Raw genomic sequence first — 25,635 nt, forward strand, 5'->3', positions numbered from 1 at the left:
TTCGAGAGTCGGCCACCCTAAGCACTGCACCACACATCCCACCACCTTCTTTCATTTTAACTGCGGAAACCGAGCGAACCTATCAGCTCAATGGGGCGTGACTCAATGCATGTGCCTCTGGGGGGTGGAGGAGGACAGGGGGCAGATGGGGGGGGGGGGAGCGGTTCATTGTTATATTGTTCAAAAACAATGTGCCTCCCATTGTTGGCTGTGTCCTAGTTCTGACCGAGCCTCTGTTATAAAGCAGGAGTTCTGAGAACCAGTTCTAAAAAACTGCACCTTTTCATTACAAAGCTTCCCATGGAAATGTAATTTTGGAAGATTCTGGAAAAAGACAATGAGGAAAACATCCTCAGATAACCTGAGCAAAAGAGTGCATTCTGACTGCTGCCTGTGTCTTTGCCTCCTATAAAACATTAGCCTACATGCAAGGGAACATTTACTCATCACAGTGTATATCATTACAATGTACCTGTTACAGTTGGCATTGTTGCATAATGGCTACAAAATTGGGCTTGTAACATAAAGGTCACAGGTTCAATTCCCAGGTAGGAATTGTACCCTTGAGCAAGGTACTTAACATGCATTGCTTCAGTATATATCGAGCTGTATAAATGAATGCAATGTAAATGCTATGTAAAAAGTTGTGTAAGTCACGCTGGATAAGACAGTGTCTGCTAAATGCCTGTAAGATGGTTTACACAGTCCTGATTATCAGATTTGATTTAATATAATATGATATGATGTCATACAAGCAGAACACGTGAACACAATTTGCACTGATTTTACAACACATCCGGATGCTTATAAACAATAAACCCCACTGTTGACTCCAAGAGGAACAAGAACATTTTTGTACAAAGTTCACATCAGTTCTAACTCTGACCCAGAATAACATCTTGGCATGACATGTGAAGAACTGCAATCCGTTGTGACATCTGCACCAAGAATTGCAATCTGTCATGACACCTGAACAGGGGTTACAATCGGCCATGCTAGTTGTATCAGATAGTCAACATAACTTAGGACAGTGAACACATTTTCATTGTCTGCATAATCCCACCAAAACAGCCGAATTTGACAGTGACTGCCTCTGACTGAGCTGTGTTTGAACAGCGGGCTCCCAGGTAATAGCATCGTTGCTCTTTTACACACCTACGGCGGACATGTGATCAGAGGTCCTCTCAAGGAAAACGACAGTGTGCCAGTCAACAAAGATAAACACGATGTAGAGATAAGTGATCAATGTACCGTAACCTAGCTCTGCGTAGCACAGGCAGACACCCGATACTCCTGGCGTGTGTTTGACCCACATCCACAGGCAGGGGGGGGAGGGGGGGGGGGATCTGACACACGATAGGCCATTTCATCTCCCAGCCTGAACCCCAGAGAGGGGCAGCCCCGTGTCTCGATCCACTGGGAGTGGACCCCGGGGACTCCCTGGAGAATTCTGGAGAGAGGCAGAGCTTCAGAAGGACTGGTGAGGATGGGGATTTGAAAGCCTCAGCAGAAGGGGTGCCAAAATAGGTGATATCCCCCAGTATGAAGAAGGGAGAAGCAGGTCTGGCACAAACCAGCCTGAAAAAGGCCTAAAACATGCTTCTGTATGTTGTAGGATTTTTTCCAGCCCGTGCTACTGAGAAGTCAGAATGAGATAGTGTTGTACCACGGACATATCACCAGGGGGCAGTGTGGAGCGGCTGAAATCCTGCATCTGCTGAACCGGTTGGAGAAATTAGATATAATCACATCTGGTGAATGCACAGCACTTTTGCCCTTGTATGTGTTTCCCATGGTGCCTAAATTAAAGGCCCAGATATGCCATAATAAACTACAAATATTCCTACACTTTCACTCACATGCACATACACGCGTATCTGCACACACACACACGCACATACACGCACACCATGCAAAGAGCACCACAGCCGTAATGAACGCACACATTTGCACGCACACCGATGTGTAAGTCATTCTCTCACTCCCGCTCCCTTTCGGATAGCTACCGTTCTGGCGACAGGGGCTCTGGGTTGAGCCACAGGCTCCAGTTAGATGGAGCCATGATGTGGACGTGCTGCACAGATACCCAGCCCTGGAGGCAGGTCACCGCTCCCACACAAACACCAGGCGATAGCACCACCTTTTTCGGCTCCACCCTGGGCACAGTCAGCCGACGCTCTGTGCCAGGCATTCCAGCCTGGCACCAAGTACACAAGCATACGCACACACACCCGTGCACACGCACACAAATCCGTACACACATACACACATCCCTGCACACACACACACAGATGCACAGACATTTGCAGACACACACATGCTTGTGCACGCACACACACACACACACTCACACAAGCACACACAGAGGCACACACACACACGCACACTCGCACACACACACACACATACAGTCACACACACACACACACACACACGCAAACAAGCACAGAAAACAGAAACACCCTGAGAGGCTCAGAGCAGACGAATCTGACAGAAAATCCAAGATAATCCTTGTTTTTTGCTTCCCTTTTACCTCCCCAATGGCTTCTACACGCTCATCTCATTAAAACTTCACTCTGCTGAATGGTCTCACTAATGAGGCTGGGCTGAAGAATGCCATTAAGGATTTCTTTACTGGACAAACGCTGTTATCAGTGGTGTTTTTAGCTTGCTGAGGCTAACAGAAATCTGCTGCCTCAATTTGTATGATAAGAACCACGGTGGCGGCTGAACTTTGAACAGAAGCTCGGGACAAGCCCAGGGACTCACAAAAACTCAAACTGTTACAACTTGTCATTTAATGACACTTACTTCTCGCCACAGGGAAGCTGCACATTGCCGATGAGCCCACAGCACCGTAAGCATCAGCTGAAACAAAAGTTGGGCTTGTCTAATTGGCACTGGATTCCCTGACAGCAGGATTTCTTCTGTTACTGTGACCAAAGGCAAATTAAAGTGCGATGAGGAAGACAAGACAGTGGCTAAGGGGCGAATTTAATGAAAAACAGCAAACTGAGGAAATAAAGTAACATTCTGGTGAGAGGCACAGGAGAACCTGAGAGGACGATTTCAGCAATGCAATAATAGTGAACCTCCACCAGCAGCCCACTGAAACGTAATTACGGGGAGAAGTCCTGCTATTCAAAACTTTGTATACTGCAGTGCAGAGTGGGGCAGTGCAGTCAAGCACAATGTCATGTTTAAAGGGTAACTGTTTCCTGCCCACACATAATTAAGCTATGCCATACTGTATGATTAACCATTGTAAGCAATTTTACAACAACAAAAAATACCCCATACAAAACCATGTAACAACTAATAGGTAAATCTATTTAGATTACAGTAATTCTGAGAACAGATGACAGGTTAGAAAGCGCAGACCCACAGTGCCTTATATGAATCTCATGCACCGGAGAGAGGTTTCGGAGCTGCAGTCCTGAAATCTGCATGCGTTCCTTCACTCTGCAACAGAAGGCCATCGCTGGCTCCTCTGTTACTCGGCCACAGGTTTATAAGTCCTTTAACCCCCGTGGCCGGTCAATCGTTCCCTGTCCCGGGACCGAACTCCGGCCCCGTGTGAGATAAGAGGGTATGGACAGGGAGACGCCCGTCCGCGTGTACCACGGGCATCGATACAGCGCCGGCGGAGCGCGATGATTAATCTACGCCCCGCGTGCCCAAACAGCCAGCTCTTTCAGGGGAGAGCTCTGCAGCCATTCATCACCCGCGGGAACGCTGTCCTCCAAGCCACATTACAGCAGACCTCAAAAATGCTGACTTAGTGTGAATCCATGCATGAATGTGTACGTTTATATATATCTATATCTATATCAATTCTGTATATATATATATATATATGTATTTTGTGCATACATTTATGCGTGCATGTGTGTGTCCAGGGGAATATAGGGTGACTGTGTAATTTTTAGGGAACTGGGCTTGCTACTCTGAAGGTTGTGGATTCGCTGCCCAGGTGGGGCACTGCCATTGCCCCCTTCAGAAAAGCGCTTCAACTCAGCAGAATACCCAGCCTTATGAAATGCAGCGTATGCACAAAGAATGCAAGCTGCTGTGGATAACTGTAAAACTGTGTGTGCTGAACCCAGCTCCTGGGTGTGTTGGGCAGACATGCCGGCTTCACAGCCTCACCGTATGAGAGAGGCGCTGTCACTTATCACTGACTGAAACAGCAGCGCAGTAGCCATGCGGCTGCGAGGTGGGTCCTGGGCAGGGTAGGCTGGCACTGTGCGCCCGCAAAGACCTTATCAGCCGTTACCAGCCCGCTGACTGCTACGTCTGTGCTTTTCTGTTTACACATTACAGTGGCCTTCTGGGATTTATTTGAGTCCCACACCCGCTACCCCCCCTCCCCGATATCAGCACAGCCATAAGGCATCTCACAGTTTCCATTATGCAGGGCTACACAGCAGTGTTTTCGCACTTGTCACTGTTGCTAGGGCAACCTCTAGCTCTTCCCTCTCCCTCTCCTTCCCCCCCTGTCCCCCTTCGCCCCCCGCCCCATTCCCTCTTAAGGCATCACTCTCCATCCAGCCCACCCCCACCCCCCGACTGAGCACCAGTCAAATGTATCGCCTTTTGTGCTTCGTCCCTGCGTGCAGAATTCATTAATATCCACTCCGCGTGTTCGCTTAATGGCCTCTTAATGAGGAACGAGCATCAGAAGAGAAAACTGCTCCCTCCACCTGCAAAGTGTACACAAGTGCACATACACAGAGCCAGGCTCCCTTACAGCCTGAATAATCTGAATAATGTACTTTTGTTCTTGACATTTTAATGGAGAGAGAGAGATAGATAAAGATAGAGAGAGAGAGATAAAGAGTGAGAGAGAGAGAGAGAGAGAGAGAGAGACAGAATATATAAATGAAATAAAACAAGAACTAAAATAAAAACAAGTAGTCCACTACCTCCCTTGAAATACTGTACCAGCAACTGGAAACTATCTTGGCAGCTGGGAACTGGCAATATTGACCAGATGTAATTATGACAGACAGAGAACTGGAGCAGATAATTCACCCTGCGAATCTGGGATGTGGATTACATAAGTGATCTGAATGCACAAACTCTGAGAAAAACAGCACACAGGATTCCAGGAGGACTGGATTAATATATTCCCCTGATTGCTAGGCTAAATCTGCATCAACGACACTTTTAGAAAACAAACAGGGCACAGGCATCCATTTGCTCTGTAATCTAAGCTCCACATTGCTGCTTGTACACTGATGGCATCAAACCCACACGGAGAGAGGAGGACAGGAAACACTGCTGCAAGCTGTCAACATTCATTCTCATAATGAAAAATCAACTGTCATTTTGAAACATTTAGGACAGAAAAAACTTCTAATTAATTTCCATAGCCAAAAGCTCCTTGTTTGCACTTTTAAAAATGAATACAGCTCTCTTGAACCATGACATACAGTATAAGATAATCTTACAAAACAAATGAAATTTATAATCCGCAGGAACAAGAGCATCCCCATGAGCACACTTCAGAAACAATGTATTTAAAACTAAATATAATAACCGTAATACCAAAAACACAAAATGACTTTCATTTCCATCTTCAGGAAAAACACTTAACGTCACTTAATACTACAACACACAAACTGTGTCAGCACTGGCCAAACTTTGCGGAGCCTGCTTCTGTATAGTCTACCTGAAGCCAGCCAAGGCGGTTTCTATGGCAATATGACAGCTTCTGGCTGGTTCTGGCTGGTTCCAGGCATCCATGTGAATCCCCATGCAGTTCAGACAACATAGTTTTTTCATTCTGTGAAAAACCCCAGCTGGAATAATTCTACGGTCTTTGTCCACATATCACTGATAGTGTAAACCAGGGGTGCATAACTCCAGTTCAGGAGGGCCAGGCTGCGTGGTCGTTTCGGGTCCCAAACAGTTGCCTTAGTATTACCTTTCTGACAGCTCTATAAACTACGCTGGATCACTCCTGTACTTCAGCACAGTAATGGCTTTAGGGAAGACCTGCGGTCTGCGGCTGCAGCTGGTGCTTATACACACGTCAGACCAAGATATTATGGAGTTAATTAAACGATTAAGAGCAGAAGTTGGCTCAAGGTCATGAAACATATCAGCCCTGGTTGTGTACCTCTGGTGTAATCAGAATCAATAATCAACACTGAACTGCTGGGGTCCTACATAGGACTTACTGTACATATAATCAGTATCATGTACTCAAAAAACGCTTAGTTTGGATTATTTGTAATGGTTGGTGTACAAAACTTTGCAGAGTGACTAACTAATATATATATATATATATATATATATATATATACATATAACCAACAAGTCACAGGCAGGTGTAGGTGGCACCACTCTAAAAATCTGATCTTCAGAAGTCAGGGCAAAGAGTTCAGCAGTAGGTGAGGCTGGAATGGCTGAAAGCTGAAGTGGCATCATGGGACTTATGAGACCCCACAATGCAAAGGGGCCTTGGTGGCACACTGTCTGCCTGGTAAACCAGGCAGGATGCCCTGCACCCACATTCTCTCTCACCCACGCGTGCCTTTCCCTGGCAGAGCTGGACTGGGGTGATCTGCAGACTTGCAGCCTCACCAGGCTAACACAGCCCTGGGGCCTCCTCTCCGCTACACTACATTCAACTCCACTCAACTCAACTCTGTTCACATCCCCATGGCTGTTGCTGGGTAGCTGAAACCAATTGAAAGCCACCAGAAGCCCCAAGACGGTATATGATTGGTTGAATCTGTGGGGGGGTTGGGTCTGTTTGTCGTGAGTCATTGTCAGGGAAAGATACTGAGGAGGAAAGTAAGATGTCAACATGAGCAACTCTGTTCCTCCTCAACAAACCCTTCAGCTAAGACCTCTTTTTAGCTCCAAAACAGTGCATTTCAGTGAAGGTCAATGATTGAAAAACCATCCCAAAACATGTCCAAGCATGATGTCCAGAAAAAGCATTAGAAAACAATCTAGGACAGTTTTGAACTAGGCCAGGAGTGGATGTGTGGGTGAGCAGATCTAGATTATCAAGATTTGTGTCAATATTACTATTTACTTGCTGGGAAAACACATATATCAGTGGCAGGTTACATAGATTACATTTGCATATCATCCTTGCAGAAAGTATGGGTATTAGCAGAAGCAATTCAGGATAAACACCTTGCTCAAGGGTAGAACAGCAGTATTACATTTGCAATTTGATGTGCTACAAGACATGTTTTTCAAAAGCCACTCCATTGAAACTCCATTGATCATTGTGCTGCTTCCAGAAGGCGGCACACTACCATTCTTGGCACCTCTTACTCCACATACATTCATCAATTTAACTTACAGAAGAACAACCATACCTTCCCAAACATACAACAGTAAGGAATGGAGTCTACTGCTGATAAATTTATTTAGATTGATTGGTGAAGTACCCCAGGAGCGAGCCCGGTGAGTCTTCCTGTTCCTCAGTGTCACACACTGATCTCCGCTGTCACGAGCCGCACTGGGCACGCCCACAGCGCCCGCCAGTCATGGCAATGTCCTCCCCTGGGAGCAGACGGCAGCCCTTCGGAACGGACGCGCGGCACAACGACAGAAACGTCAGCACCCTACCCCTCCGTGCTAAGCCTCATTCAGCGTTAGTCACGCTAACAGACTGAGATTGCTGCGTATCCCCCCTCTCTTTCTCTGTCTTCTCAACACTGGCAGCTATGCTGCCGCCATGTTACACAAGGAAACACAGTGTGCGGTGCTACCTGCAAACAAAGGTATTTACAGGACACTGATGTGTTATGCAGGAAGTCCTGCTTTCTGTTTCCAAGAGGCTGATAACAAAACTGCATTAACTATTAACCGCTTCAGGTCTCTCTCTCTGTCACGCACACACACACACATACACACACATGTACACATACACCTACACCTACACATACACATACCTACACACACACACACACACACACACACAGGCATGTACACATACACATACACACCCACACATGCATACACACACACACACACACACACACACACACACACACACACACAGACACACAAGGACACACACACGCACACACACACCTATCTGCACCTGTATGCAGCTGCCCCTATAAACATGAGTCAGCTGATGTCAGCAGATAGACCCAGAGACAGATCGTCTGACAGGTAAAACACCTCCCAATGTCTCCAAAAGGGACGAGACGTGCAATACACACCGCTGACCACAAATAAGAGACGCCCTAGCAATGCAAACGGCAAACGGATATTTACAGAGAGACAGATTTAGTGAGTAAAACAGAATTATCAAAAGAAGAAAGGAAAGAAGCATCACTCTCTCTCTTATCTAAATATAACCTCTGTCTGCCCTCTCTCCTCGAAAACAACAACCGAACAGCACTCGTGGGGCTGAAATAGGACCCCCCCTTCACACCCCTACACGTCTGCTACATCACTTTCAACCAGAACCCCACAGAAATAAGGAGATGTCCCCGCTGCAGCCGGTGCTACGTAAAACTGAAAAAGATAAACAAACCACGTCAGGGCTGATTCCTCCCAGCTCCTTCTCTTACCGCTGGCGTGAGCTAAGCAGACGGGCTAATTAGGCTCCGGACAGTAACGGGGGACTCACCGATGTGGCAGGTGCCCGTGGAGGTAACCGTGGAGCAGGGGCAGGGGAGACAGGAGTCTGTCAGGGCAGCATCCGGCCTCCTGTAGAAATTGTACTTGCATTCCTCACAGCTGGGTCCTTTTGTGCTGCCTTGGCAGTTCAGGCAGATGCCTGAAAGAAAATAGAGAGAGAAAAAAAACACACACAGTTAGCTTATGTTGACTAGCGTTGGGAGGGATGGAAAAAGTGTTGGAACTGTTCCTAAAGTGGTTTAAAAATGAAAATAAAGGAACAATGAGAGAGTGTATGCATGTGCATGAGTGGTGCAGATAACCCATCAGAAGTGCTAACAAGTTCACATGACAACAGAACTCAAGCACTGGGAACAGCTTCTACTAGGAAGCAGCTGCCTGGTAAGGGATTTTGAGATTTGCAGGTTAAATTTGAATCTTTGAGTTGATTCAGAAAACAGGTTATAATACCACACCAAAGTTAGATCAGAGTCAGGGGAAGGTGACACATTTCCATCAAAGAAATAGTTTTCTGTACAGGAAAAGCAAAAGTCAACACTTTAAAATGTTGTAAATTTTATTGCATATGGAGGCATACACAATACTGCCATTTTTAAAGGGACAAAACCAATTTTGAACAGTTCAGCTCAAAATCCTTCACCTTGCAGCTTGACAATGACCCCAAACTTATTGCTAAAGCAACCAAGGAGTATTTCCGGGTTAAAAAGTGGAACTGGCTAAATCAACCTGAATCCACTTGAACATGCGTTTCACTTGCTGAAAACAAGAATGAAGAAACAAACAGGAACTGAAGATGGCTGCAGTACAGGCCTGGCAGAGCATCACCAGGGAATATACCCATCATCTGGTGATGTCAATGGGTCACAGACTTCAGGTAATCAGCAAAGGCAAATGATTTGTAACCAAGTACTAAATATGATGACTTTATTACAGATTATGTTAATTTGTCCCATTACTTTTGCTCCTTTAAAATAGGGGGGACTATACATATAAAGGCTGGATGTAAATGCCCACAAATTAAAGCTGACAGTCTGCACTTTCAAAATAAAAATATTCACTGTTCACAAAATAATCCAAAATATTCACTGTTAAAAATCCAATGAGGTGGAGTAGAGGCAAAACAAAAATAATGTCTCCATCCAAATGATGTTGCATTTAACCTTAGATCACCCTATATCTGCAGATGCTCTACAGAGAAATCACAAAGGCTAAAATTACAAGGAAATAAGAGAGATTAATTAGTAAGATTACAAGGTTACCTTCTAACTTTTACACATTTAGATTGTGCATTTAGAATGAAAAGAGAAGGGACAAACAAGGTGTACTGTATTTTGGGGTGCCTACTCAAATCTACTAAGTATCTCAAATAATAATGCAAATATAAGCCCCACCCTTTCAAGAGAGTGTTCTTATCAACTCCTGGGAGTCTAACTCCACCAAAATGTTTAAGGGAGTGTTCTTATTGCTATTTCTGACGGGTGTAAATTTCACCTTAATATTTAGCTGAGCATTTGTATAGGCTCCCGGGAAAGTTAAATCCACCTTAGTTACAGTAAATCTTCTTTAGGTAAGCCTTTTTTGTTGCGTCGCAAAAGCGCAAACCTCAATTTGGTGCTTAGCGTGAGATGGCGGACGCAAACAGCCGGAGCCCAGTGATTACGGACAGGACAGACTCATCCGGCGCATCGCACGCCGCCGGGAATCGCACTCGACGGGGTTACATAAGAGCACCGCGTTCAGCCGCCCCGTCGCTTCGCCCTTTATATCAAATGGCGGCTTTAACAAAGGCCTTAATCGCTGGCTCCTGCAGGACAGTCGGGCCTTTTGTGCGCTGTGCTACGGGCTACAGTTGCGCTTCCAGTTTTTCCCCCTCCTTTTCAGATGTTGGCTGCATTAAAAAAAAAAAAAAAAAAGAACATTGAAATATGAACAAGCAACTGCCGCCTGTTTTTGATCACCACCAGCAGAGAAGAGTTTGATTGGCCGATGAAAGCAGCAGTATAACGCACAATTCAAATGTTAATGAGCAGATGCACATTGCCAATGGAGGCTAGGACACCTGGTAATTGAAGTTGAGAATATGCATTAGCAGAACATAAGAACATGTGCAGAGGGGCTTCAGCAACAGCATGGCTGTCTCTTAGGGACATGCCCCCCATGAAATGAAAGACAAGAACCTGGGTCAAAGGGCACAAAATGTGCATGTGCACACACACACACACACACACACTCACATACACACACACACAGACACATCACACACACATTACACAGGCACACTCATCACACACACACACACACTCACGGGAGTGCACGTTTACACAGACACACTCTCATGGTAGCATATCAGGTGCTAGCCCACACAGAAAGACACACACACACGCATGTGGCAGCTGGCTATTGTCTGCTCATGTCCTCCAACTCCACTCCTCTTTCTCTCGTCTCTCCTCAGTCCCTCCTCCCTCCTCACCTTGCCAGTGGGCCTTTTCCCTCACCCCCTTTCTTTCCCCTATTCCATTTCTCTCTCCCCTCTTTCAATTTCACCCCATTTCCCCTCCTTCTTCTCCTCCTCCATATGTGACGGGCTGTTCTCCAGTTCTCAGGTTCTTCGGTCCCAGAACAGATTGCAGATGGACCCCTCGCCTACCCACAGCTGAGGGTTCACCGTCTGTGGTGTGTGTTCGGCACAGTGCAGCACCGTACCACATTATCTGCTAGGCCACGACGGAGCACTACACACTACGTAATACTCGTGTGCGTATGTGTTGCGTGAGTGCACGCACATGCACTTACATCAGATTATAGGCTGAAAATGATTATTCATAATTACGGAACACCTGTCTTTCTGATGGAGCTCTTCCAGGAGAGACATATCAATCAGTCATACTGCTCAGTTCTTCACGAACCCAGCAGTGGTCCCTTCTCCAATCATCTACCTTCTGCACATCAAAAGAGTTTAGACAAAGGGACAGGAAATGAACTGTTTAACGAGTGCCTGGCTCGTTTGTATCGGAGGAGCCATCTGCTCGGCGAGTCACATGACACGCGGGCGCGGCAGCGGTAATCCGTTAAGAAGCCGCCGCCGCCCCTTTCTCCCCTCCTTCTTCCTCTTTGCATTCCCTCACTGCGCTCTGGACTGCTTTTTGGGAGCGCTTGATCAAGCTGTTCTGGAAGGATTACCCAGAATGCACTGAGCCCATCACTGCAGGGGTTGGAGTGGCACTTCTAAATTGCATGCCATATGAAAAGCACATTTCACACAGTGGAAAGCCGGGAGCTATCTGTACAGTGGGGGAAGGGGGCAGTCTTATCCGAGCCCGTGGTGCACGGGCAGTGTGTGTGTGTGTGTGTCTGTGTCTGTGTGTGTAGAGTCTGCGGTGTGTTCATAGCACTGGTCGGACACCTTTGGGAAGGCAACTCCGTGCACAAACCCAGCATGACTCCACAGTGAAGATTTTCCAATTCTGGAATACAAAGGAAATTCTAAATTCCTGTTGGTATTCTCAGAACATTGCTATAATCTTCAATTGTCATTTAATTGCCTCTGGGCTGTGGTGAGAGGGAGTAAGGGAGTATAAAATGAACATGTTACACAGCCCCCCTCCTCCACCAGCCCCTTTGAATAGCAGATGTGATGAGCTGAGTGTGCTTAAGGCCGTATGCTGTGCAGGGGTGGTATCACATCAGATCCAGCAGATACAAAGACTTCACCAAACACACGTGCCACACCCAGAACAGCGAGGTCTTTCAAACGGGAGACGAGGGCCTGTATTCATAAAGCATATCAGAGCGGGGATGCTGATCTAGGATCTGGCTTCCCCTGTCCATGTCCTAACCGTGTCCATTACGAGCAAACATGCTAAACTGATCTGAGATCAGCTCTTCTACTCTTGAGATGCTTTATGTATAAATACACAGATCTGTGGATGCAGGGAGGCAGAGGTGAGGTTGCTGGTTAACTGCTGCGGACAGCAGAGTCTGATGTTCCCGTTTAACTGCTGTGGCCAGCAGATCCGCGTGCCCGTCCAGACCCGCACGCAGGGAAACAACTGCCGTTGCCGTGCCAACCTGGCTCTCTCCTCAGACAATCCCGAGACAGAGAGCTGGCCGTAGCTGGAGGGAGCTTCAGACGGCTGAGAGAAGTAATGTGCTTAGTCCCGCGTGGCTGGGTCTATTAAGCCTTGTCTCTTAATGTGCTGTGCCTTCCCCAAAAAGAAGGGATTTCCTCTGCTAAAGACCAGCTCTGAAATGGCACTACGCGCCCTGCTGGTACGTGGCTCTCGAAAACCCCAGCATGGGCCCATAACGCAATAGCAGTTTTAGCTATCTTTGTGTTTCATTTTTTCTTTTGGTGTCATCTGTGTATTTGCCCCCTGATAGAAAACTAGTTGTCTCATCATGCCAATAAAGCATTTCTGAATTTGAATTTGAGGCTGAGGCAGAGAGACAGAAAGAAAGAGTGGAGAGAGAGAGATACTGAAAGCAAGAGATGAGGCGAAATAGAAGAGAAAGACAGGCAGAAAGACAGAGTCAAAGAAAGAGAGGAAAACAGAGTGAGGAAGACAGAGAAAAATAAAGTATGGATGCGGGAGACTCTAATCCAATCAGTCATCCGTGTCGCTGTGAGTTTGCTGTTTTCTGCGAGCCGTGTCAGTCAGCGCCGGGGACGACGGCAGTAAGCAGGCAGATCGGGGGGGGGGGGGCGAGACTGATCGGCCCGGGACACAGAAGTGACAGGGCGTGGAGCGGCGAAACGCGGATCGCGCTGACGCGACCGCGAGGTTCAGCCGGGCGTGAAGCTCATAGGCTGGAGCTTGAGACGCACTGCTGACCGCTCGGCGACCTCTCCAGACGGTTCGGAAGTTTACCTTGAACGACCGCGCTTAGCACAAAACCAGAGCTTGCAGAGGAGAAGAGAACTTCCGAGGGCTGCTGTCCAGCTCTAGGAGAAAATAAGGGTTTTCATACGCTCCATAACTTCAGTCAATAGCAAAACCCGCGGGGACCAAAAAACAATTGCTGATCATTTTAAGACACAAATCTTATAAATCATATTCAATTACAGGCAAGTGTGCTGCTTCAGCTAATAAACCTGAGCACTAATGTGAACATAAATAAGTGCCTGAGACCCACAGCTCATACTGGATACTGACAGACACTAAACAGGCAGACGACCAAAATGACACCAGTGTAAAGCCTGTTCATTTTAGGGGGTCCATCAGAGGCTTAACAACAAGTCAAATCCAATCTGAGCCGCTGCTTATACTTGGAAAGGTTACCATCTGGCTGACAGATGGAGTCAAACATTCCCCCCGTACCCCAAACCCCACACCCAAAGCCCTGTGTAACCTATGACAGGCCCACACATGGACACACAGAAATGCACACACACAGACACACACACATGCACGCACACACACACACCATGCACACATACACACACAAACACCATGCATGCACGCACACACACACACACACACACACACACCATAAACACACACATACCACGTAAACACACACACACACACACACACACACACATACACACACGAGTGATGACAGGACAGTTTTTGCTTCTGCGTAGTCAGCAGAACGGTCAACACTCCTTACCCAGTCTATTGTTTCTATTCATCTCACTGTTCATTTTTCTATTTGTTCATAACCAGGCAAGAAAAGCTGACATGATTGTTCTCTGAGGAATGTGCAGTGTTTCTGAAGTTAATTTATTAAAAAATGTATGTTTCTTCCACCTTTTCCTTATTTACGGTGTAAGCAATATTGCTTGTTTGGCCCAGAGGGCAAAGCTCTAAAAAGGTCACCCTGTGCCTACAGAGTTACCCTGTCATTTCCAAAACAAAAACGCTGAATAAATTCTTAATTTACTTCTCCATCTAACCATGCAGAATTTGAAGAGTTCATATTTATATTTTATTTGAGCCACCTGACTGCTCTCAGAAGAGTGGAGAGCCAGGCGGAGGGCGGGGCTACCATTGTAATTAAACGGGCGGGAACACGAAGCCCCGCCTCTTCACCGGTCCGCCAAGCGAGGCAGCGGACCACTGAGGCTCATGTCAGGGATGCGAGCCGGAAAAAGAGCCATACGTGCATCTGAGGCCGAATAAGAGGAAGGAGAGCCGCATTGATCCCCGCAGATCAATCCATAACCTGGCGAGGCAGGGCGCTGCATCAGGAACCCATCGCACAAAGACTGAAAAGACTCTTCTGATACCTTATCAATGGCCATCAAACACACTTCAATCAATCAACCCTGGCAGCGAGCCCAAGGGGTCGGCTGATGAAGCAGGCCGCGCAGAACCGCGTACATTTATTACACCGTAAAAGACGCTGTCAGCTACAAACGCTTTGGACCGGATTCAGTCCGCATTTGTCATCCTTTACCATGAGTTACAAATAAATTCACCTGTTCTTTTTTCTTCACAGAAACACAATTTGGGGAATCAATTGTGATGACGGCTGAAGACTGTGTAAACAAACAAGAACCATCTAACCCTTGCGTTTCTTTTGAAGTCGATGCTGAGGAAACTTTTGAATGAAACCAGGCCTTGGTTTCTCCTGGCCGCCGACCATCACGGATGCAACGCGTGGAATTAGTCCCCGCTTTGTTTCTGCTCCCTCGTTGCCCGTGCCCAGAAACGGCTCTGCATAAAGCACTTGAGAACACCAGAAAAGATCAGACCGAAATCTAAAAAAAGAGAAAAAAAAACTTTCTCAGCAGGAGCAGCAGCAGCAGCTCATCAGCCGTTGAGAATGATCCGGACGAGGAGGTCTGCTGCAGCTGTGCGATGTGTGGCGTCTGGAACAGGGGCCCGTTAATTACATCCTACGCCGTGGCGCAGGGGGGCGAGGGAACCGAGCGGCGCGCGTTCTGAACCGGAGAGCAACGGGCTCGGCGAGAGACAAATTCAATAACCTCCACTTCAGCAGGGCTCACAAATGTTATTACGAGCTTCACTTTTTTTTTTACGAAGAAATCGAATCGTGATTCAAAGCCCCGGAAAAGCGAGACTGAGATTGCGTGCGAGACCCGTTCGAGCCAGGGCAGTCACAGAAGAAGAGAAAAATAAAAGAGAGAAAAAATACAGATGTAGATTTCCTGCGCACCAGACCGTGGACCCCGGCGCAAACAGCTATTACTCACCGCATCTAAGACCATTATGTGACATGTTTGCGTTAGCCCCTGTTTAATGGCGTGGATCGTGCAAACAAACGACGGCATTAGCGCAAGTGGGCCGGTCGTGCTGACGCAGGGGAGCCTGCGGTTGAGCCCAGCACAGCACAGCTTTCTCCTGTTCCTTACTGTGGCTTCAGTGAGTACAGACTGTGACAGACGCTCAACGGTCTGTGCATTAAATCATACACGCAAGAAAAACCATAGAGGCGCTGCGGGAGGGATCAGGTGCCTACAGCGGAAAAAAACTGTTTGCAGTAAGTTCTAGAATGATAAAACTGAATATGGCAGGTAAAGAAACCTGCTTTAAATGAACTAGCAATAAAATAAATACACACACGAATAAACACCTAGACAAAATGCTCTGCTGAGAGTAAGAAAAATACTGGAACTGTTGGATGGCTACTGTATATTTTACATTTTTTCTTTCAGCAAGAATGAGGGAAGCAGCCTGATCCGGAATGCTACCAGGCACGCGGTGCCATTCAGCACTTGATCCAGCAGATGTAAGACACGAGAGCACGGCATTAACTCGATAAAGACCAATCGTGCCGCTAAAGTGTTCAGGAAGTGCGCAATAATTCGTTTATCGCTTTTTGCCACTTAGCTGATGCGTCCCGGATCGAGGGGCCACGAGAAACGGGGGGGGGACGGAGTAAAACTCGAAACGCCGGGCACTCCCCAGCCCAGCCGCAGGGGGTCTATTTCAGACACAAAAGGGTTCGAGCTGCTTCACCGACTGCAGACAAAAAGTACAAGACTCCCGTTTGATATTCCAATAAGCCTTTCCCTGCCTCAAGAGAAGGTATGCCAGCCACCGTGCACAGTAAATCAATTTAACTGTCTCAGCATATGTACCTTTATAAAGCTCAGCTTTATTAAAGAGAGTGTGTGAGAAGTGAAAATGAAGTACAGCCACTTTAGATAAATTAGATAAATATACCCCCCCCCCCCCCACCCCCGACAATATTAGATGGATTTAAATGATCCTGTATGAATAAACAAGACAAATGTGTCTGCATGCTGCTTTTTGGTTTGTTTTCTCTTTTTTGGCTGAAATTGAAAAAAAATGGTGAAGTCTGTGAATGCCAGACAACCGGTAGGATAACATTTACAAACACCACAAGGTCTGATTTAGAGGAGCAATGGTATTACTGAAGAGAGGGAGTTATGTGTGCGTGCGCACGTTTGTGTGAGTGTGCATGCATGTACTGTATGTGATGAGCGTGGTAAAGAGTTCAGTAGTGAATGCAAAACATGCAACACTGTACGGTGGCCTCTCTCACCTGTAACCTTTAGAAGACAGGTAGGTACTCATCTGTACCTGTTAGAGGACAGATACTGTAGGTACTCACCTGTATCTATGAGAGGACAGGTAGGTACTCACCTGTACCTGTGAGACGACAGGTAAGTACTCACCTGTACCTGTGAGAGGACAGGTAAGTACTCACCTGTACCTGTGAGAGGACAGGTAGGTAATAACCAGTGCCTGTGAAAGGAAAGGCACTCACCTGTAGCTGTAAAGATAGGTAGGCACTCACCTGACTGTGGATGGCAGTAGCTGGAGTGGTTGTTGCACTGGCATGGCTGGCACCCCGTGTTGCTGAAGTGGAAGTACCCCGGCTGGCACTCGTCACACTTGGGGCCGTACACTCCGATTTTACACACACATGTTCCGGAGCTGAAGGACAAACAGAAGGAAAGGGAAAAAAGGAAATGATTTACGAGGAGCTGCATGCAGCCAGGCCAGCTGGACTCCTCATCATAAACAGCCGATAACAAGGCAACGGTTCACAGTAGTGGTTAAGTTGTTAAGCTTACAACACAGAGGTTACAGGTTCAAAACTCCCAGTGGAGCAATGCCACTGCATCCGGGAGCAAAGAACTTAGCCTGGGTTGCTTCAACGCAATTATTTAGTTGTATTTCTGTTACTTACAGAAAACAAATAAACAAATTGCAAATGGTATAATCTGCTCTAGACAAGTACATCTGTTCCAAAATAAACTAAACAACACAAAGGCTTGGACTGGCAGGATTTGTGTTTGTGGTGCCAACAAACTATGAGCTGAGAACTGTTAATGACTTGTGTTCTTGGCTTTCTTAGGGGGACCAATTACCCCTTGTTAGGACAACCAGGTTAACAGCTGGTCGTTGCCCTTTGAACTCTGAGGGATAAATGGCCTGACTCTTCAATACATCAAATACTGTGGCTTTCTCCTGACCTCTTAAGTTAACCATTCATAAACATCCTTCCCCCTAATTCACATTTCTGTCCTCCCCTCCTCCCTGCAGTTAATCCTTGCCTATCTCTGTGGAGGCGCCCTCTTTGTTCTGGAAGCTTCCAGTGCACTGGACACTCCATTCTGTCCCCCAAAGATTACAGGGCTCTGGCTTGTTCTGTTTTTAATCTAATGATCATGCGTTGTGAAACCACTGTCCAGAGTTCACAAGCAGAGAGGCCAGGCCGCGCAAACAGAGGGAAAAAGCACAGTCTCACCAACGGGCAGATCAGAACAGGTTTACCAGGCACGTATTTATAGTGTCAATGTAGAAATTATACCACTACCTCTTCATAGTGTTAAGTTGAAAAATCCAAGGACACAATCTCTTTCTTTGGTTCCCACATAAACAGGACGTCCGCCGGGCGGGGCACGCGTCAGGGCAAGGACGCTCTGACCGTGACCGTGGAAACGTGAGCTTCTCAGAGCCTCTTTGTCCTGAGGCTCGTTCGGTGAGTGAGGAGGCCTTGAGCAGTAAGTGGGCCCTGAGCCGCCTTTTCACTGGAGGCCATTTTCCCTCAATGTGACAGCAGCCAGAGCGGTGGCCTTCACTGCGAGATGAGCAGTCAGTCAAAAGAGAGCGGCCTTTATGAAACGGGTTGTCCTACGTCCGCCATAGACACGCTCACTTTCGAGCGCTGCATGCTGATAAGCCTGTCTCATTTCCACCCATGTGAACCTGACATGCACGGTGATATGGTGAAACCTCTGAATGCTCGATTAGATTTTTTAAGCGATTGATTTTTTAACGTCTTCTGTTCTTCGGTTCAGCTCTGTAGTGTCACACAGAGCGGTGAACGATTCGCACAGAATTACAGGGAGAGAGCTTGATTCATTAGTCTGCCCGCAGGTAAAATCCATTTGATCTTTATTGAAACATTATTATGAATAAACCTCTAAATAATCCCCCACTCCACTCCTTGCTGAGTATGATAGTTTTGAGAGAGACAGAGAGAGAGAGAGAGATAGAGCAAGTCGAAATATGCCTGCTGTATCTCTTGAAATAGAGAACCAGTAACTGGGAAATCTGGCAGCGTCCGCCAGATGCAATTACGAAAGAACTGGAGCAGAGAAATAATTTTGTGACAGAATCTGGGAGAGAGATTTGTTTATTGCTTTCGTCTGTAAATACGATGCAGACGGTTAGGCTTGGCCGGGGGTCAGCACAGAACCGGGAGGGCTGAACGTGTGCCCGGCTCAATTCGGCTGTTGCAGCCGAAACAGTTCCACGCAGACGCGCGCAGAATCTATCTTCATTAGGGAGTAGTAAAGAAATTAATGTCCTGCCTGACTCTGCAATAAAACCGAAGGAAGACCCGACACTTAAATTCACTGCGCTCATCGATTTAAAAATGCCTTGACGAAGATGTGCTCGCTCTGCCCCGTCCGGCCCCGCCCGCCTCACTCTGAAGCATTAGCTATGCGATGGTGCACCGAGAGCTACATGCACTGCTGGGAAATGGCACAGCAGCGCAAGCTGGTGCTCTGTACATAAAACACTGGGAGGGGAAGGTAACCTTTGGCTGTCCACAGACACGGCAGTATCGATTTTTTTTTTAAAGAGCTAAAGCCTTTTTTTCCACCAAATGTCCTCATGACAGTGAAGCATCAGGAGCGAAGCGCGTTCAGTCTCCTCAAAGCAAACACGTAAACACTTCCCAGTCATTTGCAGGGTGCTGTGCGGGCACTCAAATTCAACTTAACATATTCCCCGACACACTGGGAGGACATCAAGCTGTCACAATCCAGACAGCTCAAAGAGAATTAGCGAGGGTTGGCATAATTACACAACAGGAAGCATTTGATTAAAACCACATCTGTAATTATCCCAAACAGAGACATAAGACATGCAGCCAGCCTGTGTTGCAATTTCACGCCCCCAAAGCTTTCCAGTGAGCCAATTTTTGGATGAGTAAAAAAAAAATTCTGGCTTAAGGCAGTCTCGTTCCTTATCTATCCTTCAACATGTTATTGCTGGTGGGAGAGTGAGGCTTATTATTCTTGTTCTGAGCACATCCACCGTGTAGCACTGAGTGGCTGGTGTAAAAAAAAAAGTGTTACATTGCTGTCTGTAGAAAAACACTATGATTGGTTCAAATCAGTGTATCACTCAAAGAGTCCGGTAGCTCCGCCCATTTTGGCATTCACATGGCCTCTCCCTCCCCATCATTATATTTTATTCTACATGTTTTATTTTTTGCCCTTTTCTGCCTCATTCTCACTCACTCGATCAGACTACATTACCATAACCTCCCTAAAAGTGATTACATTACCATGGCCTTCCCCAAGCCTGACTGCATTACCATAGCCTTTCCTACACTTTGTAGTCAGAACTGACCTCATTAAATGAGAATATACCTGGTAGCCTCTGACCTTATCACTGGAATCTGTTTCCTTTCCCTCAGTTCTACGTGACAGTTAGCGCACCTGTCACAGACAGCATGATCAAAGCTACTGAAGCTAGACTGAAGCGCAGACAGGGCAAAGAGAACCACTCCTAATGAATTACTGACAATGCAAACAATCCATATAAACAGCTGTATGTAAGTAAGAAATGGCCAGTTAGAGCAGTCTGTCAGACCAGCTAAAGAGCAAAACTCGGCACCCTGTTTACTGCAGTCAATTCCAGCGCACAAGTGCAACAGTGGAGGTCTATTGATTTTGTTTTATTTCGTTCATCAGCTTTCCAATGAGAGATTTGCACTTCTCTAATTGCACAACCCAAGTAGAATCTACGAGCCGTCAATTCGCTTTCTTTTATCTTGCGCTGCTACCGTCGTTATTACTAATTAACTTAATTGAAAGGCTATATCACCAACGAAGCCTGGTGAGTTGGTCTCATTCAGTAATGCGTTTAGATGCGGTGCGTGCCAAGGAGCTATGCAAGAAAGAAAAGGCAATGAGAATCCCTATGGAAGGGATGAGGTCTGAGGTCCGATTTTCAAGTGGGGGTGAATTAGGTTTCCTTCCCCACAGATCTACACCTCTGTGTGATGGGATGTGTTGCCTGGGACAGCTGAATGAGTGCAGCTGAACGAGTGTGAGCGGATGAGAGAGAAAGAGAGGAAGAGAGAAAGAGAGAGCAGGAGGAGTGCACATCGTATGCTCAGACCAAAGCTGCACACATGTAGGCTGAAACTCAGCCACTGCCAACACTACCGCATTTCAGCACACCACCATTTAGGCCTGCTAACACTCAAGCCTTCCATTAATAAGCAGCCGCTGAATTATACATGAGAATGCTGAGAGATGCTCTAAAGCAGCCCACGACTCCAGAAAAACGACAGAGAAGATGCAGCAGGAGTTTATGAAGGAAGACAAATAGGGAGGCAGCTGTGGCCAGCATTCCCATTCCACACAGGCGTGTGTCCGCGCGCGAGTGTGAAAGTGTGATTGAGTGAGTCAGTGATTGAGTAAGTGATTGAGTGAGAGTGAATGAGTATGTGTGTGTGCGTGTGTGTGTGTGTGTGCGTGTGAGTGTATGTGTATGTGCGCATGTATGTGTGTGCTTATGTGTGTGTGCGTGTGTCTGTCCTACATGTGTTTCCCTTTGTTTTCTGATGTCACAGAGTGACCAGGTCCATGCACAAAGCCTTTTTTTTTTTGCACTGCAAGGGGCAGCACGTACTGTAGACAGAAACCTTTCACAGGAGACAGATGGACTAGTCTCCAGTATCTCCAGCCATCCCTCCCTGCTCCTCCGCTGGGGCCAGGGGCAGGAGCCTCGCAGTGCCAACGCTCTCCTTTTCCCCCACACATCGCCGGCCTCGCCCGGCTGCCCGGCCGGCTGGCTAATCTGTGAAGATCCTGCCACAGAGCAGGCTGGCAGAGCCCCTCTGATGCAGGAACGGCAGATTGGATGCTTTCTCTGCCGTGGCCGAGGCTGCTAGGCGACGCACTTCCATCACTCAGCGCTCTGAGCTTGCGAGGGAGCCGGGGAAACGCCGTTCTGATCCGTTTCAGGATCAGTCAGGCCTTTGATGCGTTTGATCGTGAAAAACGAAACGAACAGACGCTCGGGGTAGCAGGGAAACGCTCCGCTGTGCACCAACATGTTACGTTATAAGAATAACAGCAGCGTCAGACTCAGGTAGTATGAGCTGTGATTTACAGTTATGGTGAGCATTATGAAACAGACACCCCCCCAACCACCTTCCCCCCTGCCAAGTACAGCAGGAATACTGTACCTTACAGGAAGGCAATCCATTAAAACAGACATGAGTAGTGGAAAGGAAGTCATTTTGTATGTGCATGAATGACTGCGTGCGCAAGTTGGGAGTCATAAGTTATTTCACGGCTCAACACCTATAAACACACACACACACACACACACACACACACACACACGCGCGCAAGCAATATATAGTACAAGTATATACGTGTATATGAGTCCAGAGGGAGCTGTGTTACTATGGCAATGATCCAGGAGTTCCTTATTGGGCAGTGGGGACAGCTAGCTCCTCACAGTACGGAGACTGGAGCAGCAGGCAGTGTGTCCTGGGAAATACAGGCCAACGTGTCGGAGGAGCAACCCTGGCTCACATCCCCCGTGAGGCAATGCATAAGTCTGACACATTAGGACATGTAAGAGTCACATGGTCCCTCCCACCGAGAGCACAAGCCGACAGGCTGTCACGGTTGTTTTTGATCTGGGTTTATGATGAAGTAAAATGAGGATAAACTGCACAGTATTTCACATCAGAAGATTAACGCAGGCCACCTGTGAACCGCAACAGACCATCATTTTCAGAACACAACATTTCTTTCGCCCGTCACCATCACTAAAATATCTCAGCACGTGAACTCCTATGACCTGATTATGTTAAAATGGAATTCTACCAGAACCAGAACACGTGCACACAGAGACAGGCACAAACAAGCACACACAACACACAAACATACACACATATACGCAGACACACACACTCACACACACACATACACACACACATATACACAGACACACACAGACACATGGAAACACACACACAGACACACACACACACGCAGAGGTACAAAAAGACACGCCCATACACACAATCAAAGCTGCTGGATTGTGATTGAAATGTCAAAGGTCTGGACAATGATCTATCCCCCAGCCAGGGAGGCCAGCCCCCATGCACGCTACTTGGTAATTACACAGGGGTGCAGGTCACTGGTCTCTCGCCCCCTCTCCATCTGGAAGGTTCTAAATCAGACTGGGCCCTGCAGTTAAAACCCCCTGCAAGGTGGTGTTGGGTTTGAGAGGCACAGTGGGGAGCCACAGGCCTGCTGGGGGCCACTCGGACACAGACATCTCTGGAATGTTCCCCACCAAGCTAGGAACATTCAGTCCAAACCTACCAGCACCTCTGTCTTTCTTCTGCTCTCAGACTCTCTTCCTTACATGCCGTCTCCCACCTCTCTCTTTCAGTCTTCCTACTCTCTTCCTATGTTCTCTTCTCTGTCTCCCATAATTCTCAGTCAGTCTTTATCTGTTTCCAGCTTCCATCTCTTTGTCTCCTGTCCCCTCAGTGTTAAATCTCTCGCTGCCCTTCTTCTTCTGTCCGGTTTTCTTCTCTTTGTCTCTCTCTGAAATCTCTGTTGTCATTTTCTCTCTCTGTCCATCTCTCTGTCTCTCTCTGTCTTTTGCTCTCTCTGTTGTAGGCAAGGTTGTGTCTGTGACTCTACATGTCTAGCTGGACACCATTATAACCCCATTATAGCATTAAGACAGACCATTTGGCACTACACAACAAAAATATCAGGGCATTTTCCTTCCCACATTAACTCTTTGACCCTTAGGCCAAGAGACATAACACCAATAGAACCATGCTGCAAAAAAGGATGTGATTCTGTCATTTGTGTGACTAATTTGTGTGTTTTTGAGAACTTCTTAATGGCCCGTAAAATACACTAATTGTAATTGAGAAGCATCCAACTTGCTTCCCTCTAGGACATCTTAATGAATATCCACAGTCAGTCCAGCCACTCGAGAGAAGCTGGCTGGGCTGTTGTTTTGGCTGATTATTGTAACATTAGGAGCACAGGGAGAAAGAGGGTGTCAAGTGAAGTCTGCTGTTTGTTTCTCCTACTTGAGCTCTCCGACGGCAGGCATTAGCTCAAAACTCCCTTCAGTCCGACAGCGAATCCAGGGTCATCAGGAGTAAACGCACATCAGCAGGGAGATCACGACTGAGCACGAGGTCGAGTGCTCTGAAAACAGAGCCGCAGGAAACAGGAAAGACAGTTTGAGACATCGCCGTCCTAATCCCAAAAACCAAGCTGTTCAATCCCCCCCCCCTGAAAAACTGGTTAAGGTGAAACGATTCTTTGTGAGGTACAGGCAAAAAATACTATTTTTTGTCTCAATTACAACTACGCTCGGTGGGACGCTTTATAAGACACCGCTAGCAGAAATGTGGTTAAAGAAAGGCAAATAAATCCAGGCACCTCGACAGCGGCAGCCTGAGGCCTAACTCAGTGAGGGATTTGGAGAGGATGTCTCAACGACTCTAAACGCTCGGAACGGTAGGGATAAAAGAGCTAATCCAAAATTAGGCTCTTTTCCTTCAAGGGGCTTTCTCGTTAAGTTGGGTTCGGATGCATCGTCGCTGAGAGGTGATTCAGCACGGCCCCCTCTTTGAGAAATTGGGCCGAGTGTTGGAGACGAGGGAGCTCAGGGCTGTCTGCGAAGGTGACGGCTCGCCCTTGTGGGCTCCTCAGACCGGCGGCCATTTGGAAACCACCTCAGAGGGAGAGCCGAGGACCAGTACTCGCCCAGCACTTCCACAACGTTGCATAATTTAAGGGTGGAGTCTACGCACACCCGCTCCACCGGCTCCTCTGGTTGCCGGGGCCACGTGGTGGATGTGTGGGGGGTGGCTGCCAGTGCTCCGGTGACGCCGGACGGATGGCGATGGTAACCACGGAGATCTTGTTCCCTCGTGACAGGTCCCATGATCAGATGAGCAGGCTGAGCGTATGGCGCACAGAGACAACCCAGTTCCCTCATCATGGCTGTGCCACTTTCTATTAGCCAATCCGCTCGCAGCCTTCACTCTTCATAGGCACATACTGTAGAGAAGGCGAGCTGGGAGCAGAGAATAACGGCCTCTAAATAGAGCTGAAGGCCGACACTGGTGCTGAGGGGTTGTATATGGCACCCCTCACACCCAATTCCAGTACGAACATGTCTGCCCATCTTTACTGGAAGGAAAGTAATTACACAGGAAAACATATAGATGCTCTGGTAACAAAAAAAACTATCTAAAGCAGATATCAGCAGACTATTCCCTGAATGGACAGGCTTGCAATAAAGGGAAGACATTTACTTAAGAATGATGAGCAGCAAGTCAGCAGATTCTGCATAGTGCCACCTGCAGGCAGACAGGAACCTAGATGCCTATCTGGAACTTGGCTGACTGCCAGCTTTGGCACTGGGAGCTACGGAGGGGTATGTGCAGGGGACCTCTCTCCTTCTCCAGGGTGGACAGAATTCTGATCAATCATCCTTCCTTTTCTCCTTCGTGATGCAAATCTTAGAAAATCTCTGATCTTGGACC

The 25,635-nt window shown here is 47.3% G+C and overlaps 1 protein-coding gene across 1 annotated transcript in view; it reads right to left on the minus strand.

Moving 5' to 3' along the window:
* The window catches only part of LOC118206799 (multiple epidermal growth factor-like domains protein 9), a 90,112-nt gene that overhangs the window by 16,028 nt on the left and 48,449 nt on the right, over positions 1-25,635 (minus strand). Inside the window, exons 3-4 of the mRNA XM_035379874.1 lie at positions 17,353-17,492; positions 8,612-8,761 (exon numbers count right to left, since the gene is read on the minus strand). Coding sequence (XP_035235765.1) covers positions 8,612-8,761; positions 17,353-17,492 — 290 coding nt within the window. The remainder of the gene's footprint in view (positions 1-8,611; positions 8,762-17,352; positions 17,493-25,635) is intronic.

The sequence above is a fragment of the Anguilla anguilla genome, chromosome 10 (assembly GCF_013347855.1).
Source record: "Anguilla anguilla isolate fAngAng1 chromosome 10, fAngAng1.pri, whole genome shotgun sequence".
Lineage (NCBI taxonomy): Eukaryota > Metazoa > Chordata > Actinopteri > Anguilliformes > Anguillidae > Anguilla > Anguilla anguilla.